Source organism: Cebus imitator, unplaced genomic scaffold (assembly GCF_001604975.1).
Source record: "Cebus imitator isolate Cc_AM_T3 unplaced genomic scaffold, Cebus_imitator-1.0 Scaffold333, whole genome shotgun sequence".
Taxonomy (NCBI): Eukaryota; Metazoa; Chordata; class Mammalia; order Primates; family Cebidae; genus Cebus; species Cebus imitator.
In genome coordinates, this window is record NW_016107648.1 from 125,523 (window position 1) to 139,150 (window position 13,628).

The 13,628-nt window shown below is 42.3% G+C and overlaps 1 protein-coding gene across 1 annotated transcript in view; it reads right to left on the reverse strand.

The window, feature by feature from the left end:
• Window positions 1-13,628, reverse strand: part of SEL1L3 (SEL1L family member 3) — a 120,888-nt gene that overhangs the window by 82,884 nt on the left and 24,376 nt on the right. Inside the window, exons 3-6 of the mRNA XM_017505099.2 lie at window positions 9,365-9,491; window positions 7,614-7,735; window positions 7,162-7,277; window positions 4,232-4,290 (exon numbers count right to left, since the gene is read on the reverse strand). Of these exons, the coding sequence (XP_017360588.1) occupies window positions 4,232-4,290; window positions 7,162-7,277; window positions 7,614-7,735; window positions 9,365-9,491 (424 nt within the window). The remainder of the gene's footprint in view (window positions 1-4,231; window positions 4,291-7,161; window positions 7,278-7,613; window positions 7,736-9,364; window positions 9,492-13,628) is intronic.

The window sequence follows — 13,628 nt, forward strand, 5'->3', positions numbered from 1 at the left end:
TGGCATGATCTCGGCTCACTGCAACCTCTGCCTCCCAGGTTCAAGTGGTTCTCCTGCCTCAGCCTCCTGAGTAGCTGAGATTACAGGCACACAACATCGCACCCAGCTAATTTTTGTATTTTTAGTAGAGACGGGGTTTACCATGTTGGCCAGGATGATCTCAATCTCTTGACCTTGTGATCGGCCCACCTCGGCCTCCCAAAGTGCTGTGATTACAGGCGTGAGCCACCGCACCTGGCCATAAATTTGTTTTCTATTTGTCTCCCCAGATTGATATTTTACCTCCATGAAGGCAGGGTCTGTATTCTTTGTGTTCATCATTTTATTCCCAGAGTTGAGTGCTGTGTCTGACATGTGACAGATGCTAAGTAAACAGATGTTGAATGAATTTAACACTATAGAGGCCTAAAGCTGTTACCTGTCACTGGGAATTCTTGGCAGCCTCTCATTTATGTGTTGCTCTGCAATCCCCAGCACTTAATTCCTGATCTTCCCACACTATCCTTGGAGGACCACAACCGTCATTATGTTTACATTACAGGAACAAACATAAAGGAGGGGTAAGGGTCTTGCCTGGGAACACCAATAACCAGTAAACTGAAAATATCTGATGCTTCATTCACTGGTTTGACCCACGACCCACTCTAAAAGTGGGGTACCTAGCAGGGATGAGATTGCAAATACCTGATTACAGGAACCCTGGAGGATTCTGGACAGCTCCCTTGGGCCTAGCTTTACCGCTGCTTATTTCTCTGGTGGGGAGGTCTCAGGAATACAGGAAGGGCAGCTGGGGTACTGGGGAGGGGCACTCCTGGGTCTGAGTACTGCTAATTTTGTTTGTTTGTTCTGTGGCAAAGTCTCACTCTGTCACCCAGGCTGGAGTGCAGTGGCACGATCTTGGCTCACTGCAACCTTTACCTCAGCCTCTTGTGTAGCTGGAATTACAGGCACCTGCCACCACATCCAGATAATTTTTGTATTTTTAGTAGAGACAGGGTTTTACCATGTTGCCCAGGCTGGACTTTTACCATGTTGCCCAGGCTTGAACTCCTGGACTCAGGTGATCCACCTGCCTCGGCCTCCCTGTAATGCTGGGATTATAGGCAAGAGCCACAGTGCCCAGCTGGAGTACTGCCAGTTTTACTAAGAAATTGTTTCAATGCTTCAACTGGGATGTTAGGTTGGTGTGTACCTCAAAATCAGTCTTGATCCCTTGATACTTCCATGTTTATGCTGATTATGTCTTTACTTAAAATTTAATATTTTGTTCATCATAGATTCTCTGCATTCATTTTGATTTTTGAAAATATCATATTAATATGTTATTTATCATGATTACTGTTGAGTTAAATTGTGTGCCCCCTCCTCCCACCGAATTCATATGCTGAGGTCCCAATCTCCAGCACCTCAGATTGTGACCTTATTTGGAAATAAGACCATCGCACACATAAGCAGTTACAGTGAGGTGATACGGGAGTGGGGCGGGTCCCTAACCCAATATGACTGGGATCTTTCTAAGAAAGGGAAATTTAGACACAGACACATCTGTGGGGAGAATGCCATGTGAAGGCTGAAGTGACGCTGCCACGAGCCAAGGAGCTTCCAGAAGCTAGGTGAGAACTGGAGCAAATCTGTCCCTCACACCGGCACAGGAGCACGGCCCTGCCAGCCCTATGACCCTGGACCTCTGCCCTCTAAAACTCAGGCGATAAACTTTTGTGGTTAAAGCCGCTTAGCTTTGGCACTTGGTTCTAGCAGCCCCAAGATTGCCTTCCCCAACAAAGGCAATCCCTGAGCTTTCAGGCACCCCTGAAGTTTTGGTCTCGCTTGCCCCACTCCAGCCCCCAGCCCGGGATCATTCTGTGACCACTCTGTCTCCCATTGACTCATAGCAGCCTTTAGATCTCTGGGGTTGAAGAGGAAAGGAAACCCTTACAAAGAAAATGAAGAGGAGCCTATGAAATTCAATCAGTTGTCAAAAATGTCCTGGAGCCGGGCATGGGTGTCACGGGACAGAGGGGAAGCTGTTTTAAACTTCATGTCCTGAAACAAAAACCTTTAATTTCTGGAGCGCACTTCACAGAACACGGAGATCTCATCTCCAAAGGAGCCTCACATCAGCTGTTTCTCCAAAGACTGTTCCCAGGCTCCGCTTGCCCTTGAACTTTTCAGAAGATCCCCCAGCCACCTGTTACATAACAACACTCCCGTGCGTTGAACGCCTTCTGGCTGATCCGAGTCTACCTTGGTGCACTGAAGACGTGTGTTCTGTCCTTAGGCCTTGGCTGCTTTATTTCAACACAGCTATTAAGCCACCTGCACCCTCTCTTGGCAGGCTAATAACACTTCTTTAGCCTTTCTATGAAACTCTAATCCTTTAATCCGGCCATGAAAATATGAATTGTTCTATGTGCCCAGAGCTTAAAAGAAAATAGTTGGACTTAAATGAAAATACAAACTTAAAAAATTTTTTTAAAAATTTTTAAATGCAGATTCTGATTTAGAAGCTCTGGAGCAAAGCCCAATTTCTGCATTTATCTTTTCTTTTTTTTTTTTTTAGACAGAGTATCACTCTGTCACCTAGCCTGGAGTGCTGTGGCAGGATCTCGGCTCACTGCAACCTCCACCTCTTCGGTTAAAGGGATTCTTGTGCCTCAGCCTTAAGTAGCTGGGATTACAGGTGCATATCACCGTGCTCGGCTAATTTCTGTATTTTTAGTAGAGATGGGAGTTTCACTGTGTTGGCCAGGCTGGTCTCGAACTCCTTGCCTCCTGTGATTCACCTACCTCGGCCTCCCGAATTGCTGGGATTACAGGTGTGAACCACCATGCCCAGCCAGGAATTTTTTTTTTTAAGTAGCATATGTGGCCCTCTGTTGCTGTCTGTGTCCCTCTTTGCTTCTCTTTCTTTAGTAATCAGCATCCAAGAAAATCTGGGCTGTGCGGGACTCTGCGTACCCCCCGCCTGGGTACCCTAGCAGCATTCTGCTTGCTGCGGTGAAATAACAGACTTGAGGAATAAGCCACTCCTCGTCCCAGACAAAGTGCCTGGGAGTCCTGATACATTTTCTAAAATCACACACGCAAAACTGGCAATTTTTATTTCTGATCTTTACATTTTTTTTTTAAAGATGGAATCTTGTTCTGTCACTAGGCTGGAGTGCAGTGGCGCCATCTCAGCTCACTGCAACCTCTGCCTCCCAGGTTCATGCCTCAGCCACCTGAGTAGCTGGGGTTACAGGCATATGCCATCACGCCAGGCTAATTTTTGTTACTTTTGTTACTTTTAGCTGGAGTTTCGCCATGTTGCCCAGCCTGGTCTCAAACTCGTAGCCTCAAGAGATCCACTCGCCTTGGTCTCCCAAAGTGCTGGGATTACAGGCATGAGCCAACACCCCTGGCCTATGGTTGATCTTAAGCCTTCAATTTCAGATGTTCTTTGACATATGATGGGGTTACATCCAAATAAACCCATTGTAAGTTGAAAGTATCATTAGTACAAAATGCATTTACTACCCCGATAAACCCAATGTAAAATCAAAAAATTGCAAATCAAATCATCTTTGGGTGAGGGACCGCCTATATGCATATATGATCTAGCTATGGCAAGGTATCCTGAGCTCCTAATGAAGGTTGCCCCATGGTTCTGCCACTGTGAAACCCTCTGTTATATGTGGAAGTAGACGCAAATAAAAAAATTATGAAACACTGGCAAGAAACTCAATTTTTAGTTTCTGTAACTCTTGTAGAGAATGGTTATGTAAAGACGAAAAGTGACACCAATATCAATAGTTGCACACATTTCAAATCCAGATTATAATAATAAATATGAAGACTGTCAGCTTTTATGTTTTATATGAGGCCAAAGTTACCAACCATTCTCAATAAGCCACATTAATACTTTGATTTATTTTTCAGAATCCTTCATAGAAGATAATTTTCAAAGAAAATGAATTATAAAGTGCCATGAAAGGAAGAATTTACAATGAGATCTGGAGAGAGGACTAGCTTCTCTTACTTGGAAAGAAAGGTGGTGGGGGAAACAGAAAGAGTTTGTGCATAGTAGGGGGAGAAAAAGTACGAAGACCAGCTACAGGGCGGAGAACAATCCATGCTTGGAAAAGCTGAATGAGGAGATGTGTGGAACAACATTCAGGCTGAGGGCTAAACTATGAAGATTTCTTAACCCTCATGCAGGCAAATTTTGAATAAAAAGAAAAACCACACTTACCTAATAGTCTGATTATGGTGGCTTTTCAAATCCTGTCCGATGCTAGTGGTTACTACTATCTATGATGGGAGAAATATAAAGAATCAGTATGCCTCGTCGCCCCATGTTACCTGTACAGTCCTTGGTATATATTACTCATCATATGTGCTGGAATCAGTATGCCTCGTCACCCCACGTTACCTATACAGTCCTTGGTATAAATTACTCATCATATGTGCTGGAGAGTCTTTTACCTGATCAGTTTCTGCCAAAATAAAATTAATAATTTACTACCAGTGTGTATATTTAAAGATGTCATAAATTTAACTTCCCTAAATGTGACTTGATGTGGTGAAAAATATCTACAATGCAGTTTCCACCAGTCAGTTTCAGATACTTCCAAACTCCAAGCCAAAGGCTCATTTGATGTTATTTGTCCTTAAAAGCTTGTTGTGTAGAAAGACAGGAAATGGGTATGACACTACAAGGAGTGTTTAAAATCTTACTCTGATTCCACGAGAGCCTTAGGGGGAAAACAAGATTGGTGGTGTATGTTCTTCACACACTGCTGTTCCCACCTCCCTTTCCCTAACTAAGCACTGGGAATCATCATTCTCATTTGAACAGGGACACAGTTTTTTGTGATGAATGCTGTTAGCTGTCTCATATGGGCTTTTCTCATGTCTTGGACTCCAACAGAACCCTCTGGACTTGAGGGGCCATTTACATTTGCTAGTGCCACCACTGAGCAAGTGGTAGGGCACGTCTCAAAGATGTGGCTACAACACTTGATCTGTGAAAGATCAGAAACCAACCCAATTCAGCCACACAATATGTAGGTTAAAAAAGGAAAATGACTCACATCAGTTGTTTCCCTTAACCACCCATTCAAGTCACTTACCCATTCAGTCAAAGCAGACTATGGTAGTCCCACCACAGAGGTGGATTTTGGGTGGAAAGCCTTATGTGTTGTTTGGGACCTATGTATATTAGATCAGATAGAACAGAAAGAAGAAGGACAAACAGGCTAAACTCTACATACATCCAAAAAAAAAATTGTTTTCCCCACTTACCTGGTCTTTCTAATTCTTCTCTCCTGCTTTACTCAACTATGTACCCTGGCACTAAATTCATCTCCTTCATTAAAAGACTACTTTTAATTTTCTCTTCAAAAATCTTCTATGATGCCTTGGAAATGGATGTCTAAATTCCCTAATATCCAAGATACTCCACTTTCTAGCCCTAAAGACATATTTTTCCCTTCTACTAGTTTTCTGCAGGCTGCAAATTTCTGCTCCAGTCAAATGGTTTGTCCGCTAACCCCCCAATAATATGTTGAAATGCCTCCTCCTCCCTTCTCCATCTAAATCTTGCCTAACCAGAGAAGCCTTCTTGTGACACCTTCAAGCATCCCAGCATAAAATGCTGTCTCCCTTCTAGGAACCAATATAAATCATCTGGCAATTAATTATTTTTAATTTGTTATTATTATTATCGAGACAGAGTCTTGCTCTGTTGCCCAGGCTGGAGTGCAGCAGTGACATCTCAGCTCACTGCAACTTTCACCTCCCAGGTTTAAACGATTCTCCTACCTCAGCCTCCCAAGTAGCTGGGATTATAGACACGCACACCATGCTCAGCTAATTTTTGTATTTTTACTAGAGATGGGGTTTCACCATATTGGCCAGTCTGGTCTTCTGACCTCAGGTGACCCACCTGCCTTGGCCTCCCAAAGTGTTAGTATCACAGGCGTGAGCCACCGCTACCCAGCTGTCATCTGGCAATTAAGCTTGCCTTATGACAGCCCTTTACCTGCTTAATGTTACTTCCATAAATAGTCTACAAGCAACTCAAGCATAGTGCCTTGCATACAGCAGGTGCAAAATAAGATCTGTGAATTCGCTCTGATGATTTGATACTTGTCTCAGGGACAATAGCAGTGAGCTGACCTCTGTAGGCGAAAGTAGCAACCAAGCTATTATGGCCATAATTCTCACACAGATAGGAAGCTAAAACGTGGACCACTGCCATGTCACCGAACATTTTTCAGTAAACAAATACACATACCAAAAATCCCAGCTAACATTTTACAGACTCTTCTCAGGAAAGCAGCAAGGACTGACCTGATTTCTTTTCTCTTACAGTAAAAGGAAATGTGATCAACTTAAACACCAAGGGAGGACTGCATCATCTCATGCACAAGACAAACAAAACCCCTCTTCCAGTTTTGTTATAGGAAAATCACAGATCAATAAAAAAAGCTGATGAGAAAACAAAGCAACCAGAAAAAAGTAGCAAACAGGCACTGTGTATATCAAGAAATAGAACTGTCTCCAATTAGAACAACAGATTTGCCGTAATCCATAAAACCCATGTTATGAGAGTTTGAAACAGTTATGTACAATGTTTCATACTACAAAGTAGATAAAGACCCTCCATCCCACCTGAATTGTCACTTATGTTTGTTGGTTATTATGATCTGTTTAGTGCCAAACATAAGCAATTGCTTCATTTGCCAAAAGCAGTCAAACCATTTCTTGGCTGAACTAACCAATCCGTTTCCTTTAAAAAAAAAAAAAAAAGTTGTAGATCTGATAACACTATATAAACATGGCCAATGCCGTTTTAACATTTATCTCCACAAAGCCTATCTCCCCAGGGGAAAAGGACTGAACTGCTCAGATCGCTGCAGCTACAGAGCTGCCTGCGTGCTCTACTCATTCACCCGACAGTCAAAAGCAGTGCTTTAAAAGTTAATTAAATGGGATGGGATTCTTATGATTTAAACTTCCATCTATAAAAGTTTGATTTAGCAAGCGTGTAGTTGTAATGAGTCTATCATTTACCACAAATTTGCTTTTGCAGATTTTGTTGCTCCCCGGCTTTATGGCAATGCTTAACTTTAAGCGAAAATGCTCATATGGCGTGTGATGGAGCGCGCATGCAGATACCTGGCCTCCGTTAAAAGAGATATCCAGTCGAAACCACTCCTTCAAAGGTATGACGAACTTAGTTTTTACAGCAAGGTCTTCTCCTTTGACAAGATGCATCTGTATATGCAAATGGCCTAAAAGGAAAATTCGAGCACATGAAAATGACAAAAAATATCTAACAGTGAATGAAGCAGCGAGGCCTTTTCAACAATTGTCCTAAGAAGCTACAAGACTCGATAAAAACAAAGCAAAGCCAAAACGCACATTTACAAATACATTTCTTTGTAAATAAGACATTGGATTTAAGCTTCCAGAAACTGGGTTAAATTTGAAGCCCACGTTTGGAGGGCGCTGCTCTTGCTGGGCTGCCACATTGACAGTCTCTTCCTTATTCTAGGTAGACGTATCTGTCGCTAGGCAGAGCATTAAAAAATCACAAGATCATTTTAAAGGTTCTGTTTTATACTCACCCTCTTCCGTAAGAAATACAGAAGGCGTGCCGTACATCTCATTAGAGTCAACAAAGTACAGAATCCCACAGAGGCTGGCCTTGCAATAATGGAGTAAATAAAGCCACAATGAAACAGTAAACCTATAAGAGTGAGGGGGAAAAAAATTCTGCAGATTGATATCATCCAAGAACAGGTAATTATGGTTAACAATGACCAAGTAAATTGCTTTCTTTCCAATGGAGGGATGAATTTGCCTTCGTGTTCATCATGGGAGATCAGCTTGCAAAGCTTGATTTTTGCAACAAAGGAGGTAGTTATAGTAACTGCAAAAGACAGGAGTTAAGCTTCATTGTACAAAACTAGCAGACTTTCTACCTTGCACCAAAAACTGTTTTCTGTGCCTCTTTGAGACTCTCACATGCCTGCTATCTGAATTCTCGATTAATGCTTACAAAGTCAGACATAGATTTAAAAAATGTGGATTTTAATAAGAGGTGATTTGATAAGAAGCTATTTTAATTTCTATGATTAAAAGACAAAACATAATTAGGGTCTTTTGAGCAATTTTGTTTCTTTCACAGATAAAAGCCATAAGGTAGAAAAATGTAATTATCTACAAATTGTATCCCTACTCTGTGATAATAGGGACACATATATACTATTTTCATGCTCAGATTAGGTTATTCAGTATCACGATCCTGGCTGACCAATACAGAACAATTAATCTAATTATCCCATTCCTGGACTGGCGCTATTTTAGTCGAAAAAAATATTGTACATCTGTAACTTGTGGAGTGAGGATAAAATAACGGTAGCCAACTTAACTAGGTCACATTTAGCCAAGATATGCAAACCATCAATCATTCAGAAAAGACTCGCTGAACACACCCCTTGATGCCACACATTGTGCTACTGACCAGTAGTTCAACGATGAGGAAGTGGGAACAATTTCATATTGTATGTGAAATATGGATCAAGGTCAAAATGAATGCATTGATTTCTCTCCATTTACCCCAGTAACTAATTCACAGTTTGGGTTAAAATGGCAGTGGCCACATGTTCTTTGCAGACACATACAAAGAGGTTCTTTCTGGTCTTTATTATCTGGCCTCAAAATCAGTGGTATGATATGCAAACAGATGGTGCCACATAGCTCCCTCGTGACCCACCCAGCTGAGCAAGCTCATGAAGATGAGTTATTACAAGGAAGCTTAGCAAGAACATACGCTCCGTAAAGTGACTCAAGATCTTTCTACAGCCAGCAGCATGGGAAGAATTAAATCACTCTGCTAAATCCCTCTGGTCTGAGGTGAACCAGGAACTATTTTCAGCATCTTCAATTCAGCAGAAGGAAAAATAATACGTATATCCGGATCTTGCTGAAATCAATGGAGGAGATCAGAAGTTGTGAGATTTCAAGCAGCTCATCCAATCTTCCATGACAGAAAGCTAAAGCCAAGGCTGCAATCTGTGTTGGCGCTGGCTGGCTGCACCTGAGACCTTGCAGGGCCTCTGGCTTCAACACCTTGCTGCCTACTTGTGTCATATAAAGAGGCTAAGGCAAACTGAAGATTGTTAAATGCAAGAATAATTCAAGACATTTGAGGTTTTCAGGTCCACCAATTCTGTCTAAGACACAGAGATCTCAACATTTTGGCAAAGCACCTTACCAAGGTGTATCCTCCTAAGGAGTTCTTCCATTAGCCTGCCCTGGTCCTCAAATTAAACAAGCACCGCCCGACCAGCTCCCTTCTGCTACCCATCCTTACACTGGGTAATCCATCCGCTGGCGTCGAGTGGCTTCCAGCTCTCGATTTCGAAACCTCGGGAACTTCTTGACAATGCCCGTGTTTTCTCCACTGGAGGCATAAGGAAAGCCAAGCAGGGCAACCACGTCTGCAAACAGCAAAACAGCTCCCTTTCAATTATATCCAGAAAAGCAATTCTTCCCAAATCACATTCACCCCGAAAGCCTCTGCCGAGCTCCGATCAAACATGTAAGTGAGATGCCCTAAAAATATTAGCAAACGTCTGTTGAATATATGCCAAGCACCGTGGTAAGCACTTTACAGAGACCATGTCTCTGTAAATTACTTTTCATAACAACTCTATGAAGTGGATTCTATTCTTAGTTCCATTCTACAGATGAAAAGCCCTAGGCTAAATTCACAAAGTGATAGAGTCACATTTCAGGTTCTGAACTCAGGCTTCTGTGTTCATTATCAGTTCACATACTGCCCTCCAAATGCTAAGAAAAGCATCTGAATTTGTGTCATATCAGTAAGTTAACACTTTTGTAGTTCTCACTATGGTCCAGACATTGCTATAAACATGCTACCCAAATTTGTTCATTTAATTTTCATTATTATCCTCAATCTACAGATGAGAAAACAGAGGGACGATGGCCAAAATAGTAACTAGGCTGTCAGGATGGCCGAGTGGGCTAAGGCGCCAGACTCAAGTTACCGTTTCCCAAAATAGTAACTGACATTTAGTGTACACCCAGCCATATCGTAAGCACAATTCAGGGATAATCTCACTTCATTTCACAACACACTATGAAAATAGGTTCTTTTATTACTCCCATTTAACAGATTAAAAATAGAGCATCAGAGAGAGTTAAATAAGAGGTGGAGCTGGGATTCAAACTCAAGCTCTTTGGTTGCAGAATCCAAACTCTTAAAATTGCAGATTTTTTTCTTCTGTGCAAACTTTCCACAGTAAACTCAACATACTACCCTACATAAAAATTACTAATCATATATCTTAAAATTGAAAAGTCTTCCATTTTATTTCACAAACATGAAAGAATTCTTCTCTGTAGCTCTAAAAATCACAGGGATGTTCAAAACAAATCTTAAAGGGAGAACTGAGTTATTTCATCTCTACTTAATAACCACCGCTTTCAACAAGCCTAAGTATGAATTTTTGGTTTTCCATATTCTCCCCCATTAAAGAAAAGATAATCCACTTAACTCAACCTAGGAATAAGAATACCTTTCTTGGTCGGGCACGGAGGCTCACGCCTATACTCCCAGCACTTTGGGAGGCAGAGGTGGCAGATCACAAGGTCAGGAGTTGGAGACCAGCCTGGCCTTCTCTTTGGTAGAGAAACCCATTCTCTAACAAAAATACAAAACAAATTAGCCTGGCATGGTGGTGTGCGCCCGTAATCCCAGCTACTCCGGAGGCTGAAGCAGGAGAACTGCTTGAACCCAAGAGGCGAAGGTTGCAGTGAGCCGAGATTGCACCACTGCACTTCAGCCTGGGTGACAGAGCAAGACTCCATCTCAAAGACAAACAGACAAACAAACTTTTCTTCTGCTTAAAATGCTCCTTGGATTAAATGGTGGAATCAGTCTATTTTCCTGGGCTTCTTGGAGACAGAAGAGTTGATTTATGTGCAATTCACCAAATATCAATATTGGCACAAATTATGGGGGCTTCAGCCTATGACGCTGGACATCTCAGCTCTCACTTCCCAAAGGAAATAAGAAGTTTTATTATATAGAGAGGTACCTTTGGTTTACCACAATCTGGAAATCATAAGAGCAGTTTTTAGAATCTCAGGCCCTTATGGATATATTTAATAGAATTAAATAAGCCAATATCTCTCCAATATCCACAAATCTATGTGCTTTTTTACAGGTAGAGATGCATTTGGAAATCCAAAAGAGTGGAGTGATCAATTTCAGTTGAAGCACTTAAAACCTTTTTTTTTTTTTTTCCATTTGAATTGAATTTGGGTCCACTGGGCTTGCTGGTCTGTTATGGGGGTGGTGAAAGGGGTGAGAAACGGAAGTACTGCAAAGGTACCAAAATTCACCAAGAGGGCTGACATCAGCTCAACTTCGGTTTGGCTTCCACTAGGTTGAGTGGAGCAGAAGAGACCAGATGGCCACGTTAGACCCCTAGGAAGCCTTCTGCTGGTGATGGCTGTTGAGTGATCTAGTGTGCAGTGGAAACATTTGTCAAAACAAATGGGATTCAGTTCTGCCCAACCTGACTCCAATAAAAAGAAGCTTCATAAAGGAGGTTTCTAAAGTGGGAAGAGTTAAAACTGAATGACAATGAGCTCTCCTCTATCCAAAGACCAGAATAAAGGCGATCACATGGGAGAACGGTCCGCAAAAGATTATGAAGGAAATGGCTCAGTCCCAGAGATTTAAAAAAATTTTACAAGAGCGCATACTGTTTATACCCAACAAAACCAAAGTAATGGTAGTTTTTGTTTTTGTTTGTTTGTTTGTTTTGAGACAGAGTTTCCCTCTTCCTTCTTAGGCTGGAGTGCAATTGTGCAATCTTGGCTCACTGCAACTCCATCTCCTGGGTTCAAGCAATTATCCTGCCTGAGCCTTCCAAGTAGCTGGGATTACAGGCATACTCCACCACATCTGGCTTTTTTTTTTTTTTGTATTTTTAGCAGAGATGGAGTTTCTTTTTTTTTTTTTTTTTTGAGACGGAGTTTCGCTCTTGTTACCCAGGCTGGAGTGCAATGGCGCGATCTCGGCTCACCGCAACCTCCGCCTCCCGGGTTCAGGCAATTCTCCTGCCTCAGCCTCCTGAGTCGCTGGGATTACAGGCACGCACCACCATGCCCAGCTGATTTTTTGTATTTTTAGTAGAGACGGGGTTTCACCATGTTGACCAGGATGGTCTCGATCTCTTGACCTCGTGATCCACCCGCCTCGGCCTCCCACAGTGCTGGGATTACAGGCTTGAGTTTCTTCACGATGGTCAAGCTGGTCTTGAACTCCCGACTTTGGGTGATCCGTCCGCCTCGGCTTCCCAAATTGCTGGGATTACAGGCATGAGCCACCATACGGCCCAGTAATGGTAGTTTTCTTGTAAATCTGTAGTTTCACTATTTGTATAATTTGCAGTCGTAGTGCAGTTTGCCCTCAGTATAATACTGCCTTTCCATTATAATTAGAAGTAATGAAAAAAATGAATTTTGGAGCAGAAGACTTTAAAATTCATCTGAATAACATATAGGATATGTTATGTATCCCAGGATAACGTATAGGTCTATTGTCTAACAACTGATTACAGCTGCGTGCATTGCTGTAATTGACCAGTGACGTCCCGTCGTGGGCGGTGGAGTGGGGAGTGACAGTATCAGTGCCATCCACCATTAAATAATTTACAGGTAGAAACTTAGGTCCAGAGAGGTTTACTGCTTGCTTCTAGAATGTACTCATGAGAGCAGGGGCCTTACTTATTCACTACTCCGTCCCCAGAGCCTAGAACAGTGCCCAGTACTTGATACAAGACTCCATATATATTTGATGAATGAATGAATGAATATAGGTGTGGCCGAGTCAGGATTTGAACCTGTCTCCCTTCCTCCTAAGCACTTTCCACAATTCTATAATGTGCACCACACTGCAAGAGCCAAATAATGACTTTGTTCTTTCAAATCCTTTCCTCAAATTCATTTCTTTAGTTTATCTTGCATAAAGAGCTTAGGTTAAAAAAAAAAAGACATTATTAAGACATAAACATAGAATGCTGGGAAAACAGTTGATGTTAGGAACCCCTTGCTGTTTTGCTTGTAGTATTTCCTCAAATTTTAGAGCAAGAAGAGGCAACAGATATTACATGGTGCAAACTCCTTCATTTGGAGGTGAGAAAAGAGTGAGTGTCTTATTGAAGATTTCATAGCTAATAAGAAGCCCCACGGCCAGGTGTGGTAGCTCATGCCTGTAATCCCAGCACTTTGGGAGGCGGAGGTGGGCGGATCACGAGGTCAAGATATTAAGACCATCCTGGCAAACATGGTGAAACCCTATCTCTACTAAAAATAGAAAAGTTAGCTGGGCATGGTGGCACACGCCTGTAACAGTCCCTGCTACTCTGGAGGCTAAGGCAGGAGAATTGCTTGAACCCAGGAGGCAGAAGTTGCAGTGAGCAGAGAGGGCGCCACCGCACTTCAGCCTGATGACAGATTAGGACTCCAACTCAAAAACAGAAAAGCCCCCCATTGCAAACCTGGCCGCCCCCCTTGCAAACCTGGCCTCCCCCTTGCAAACC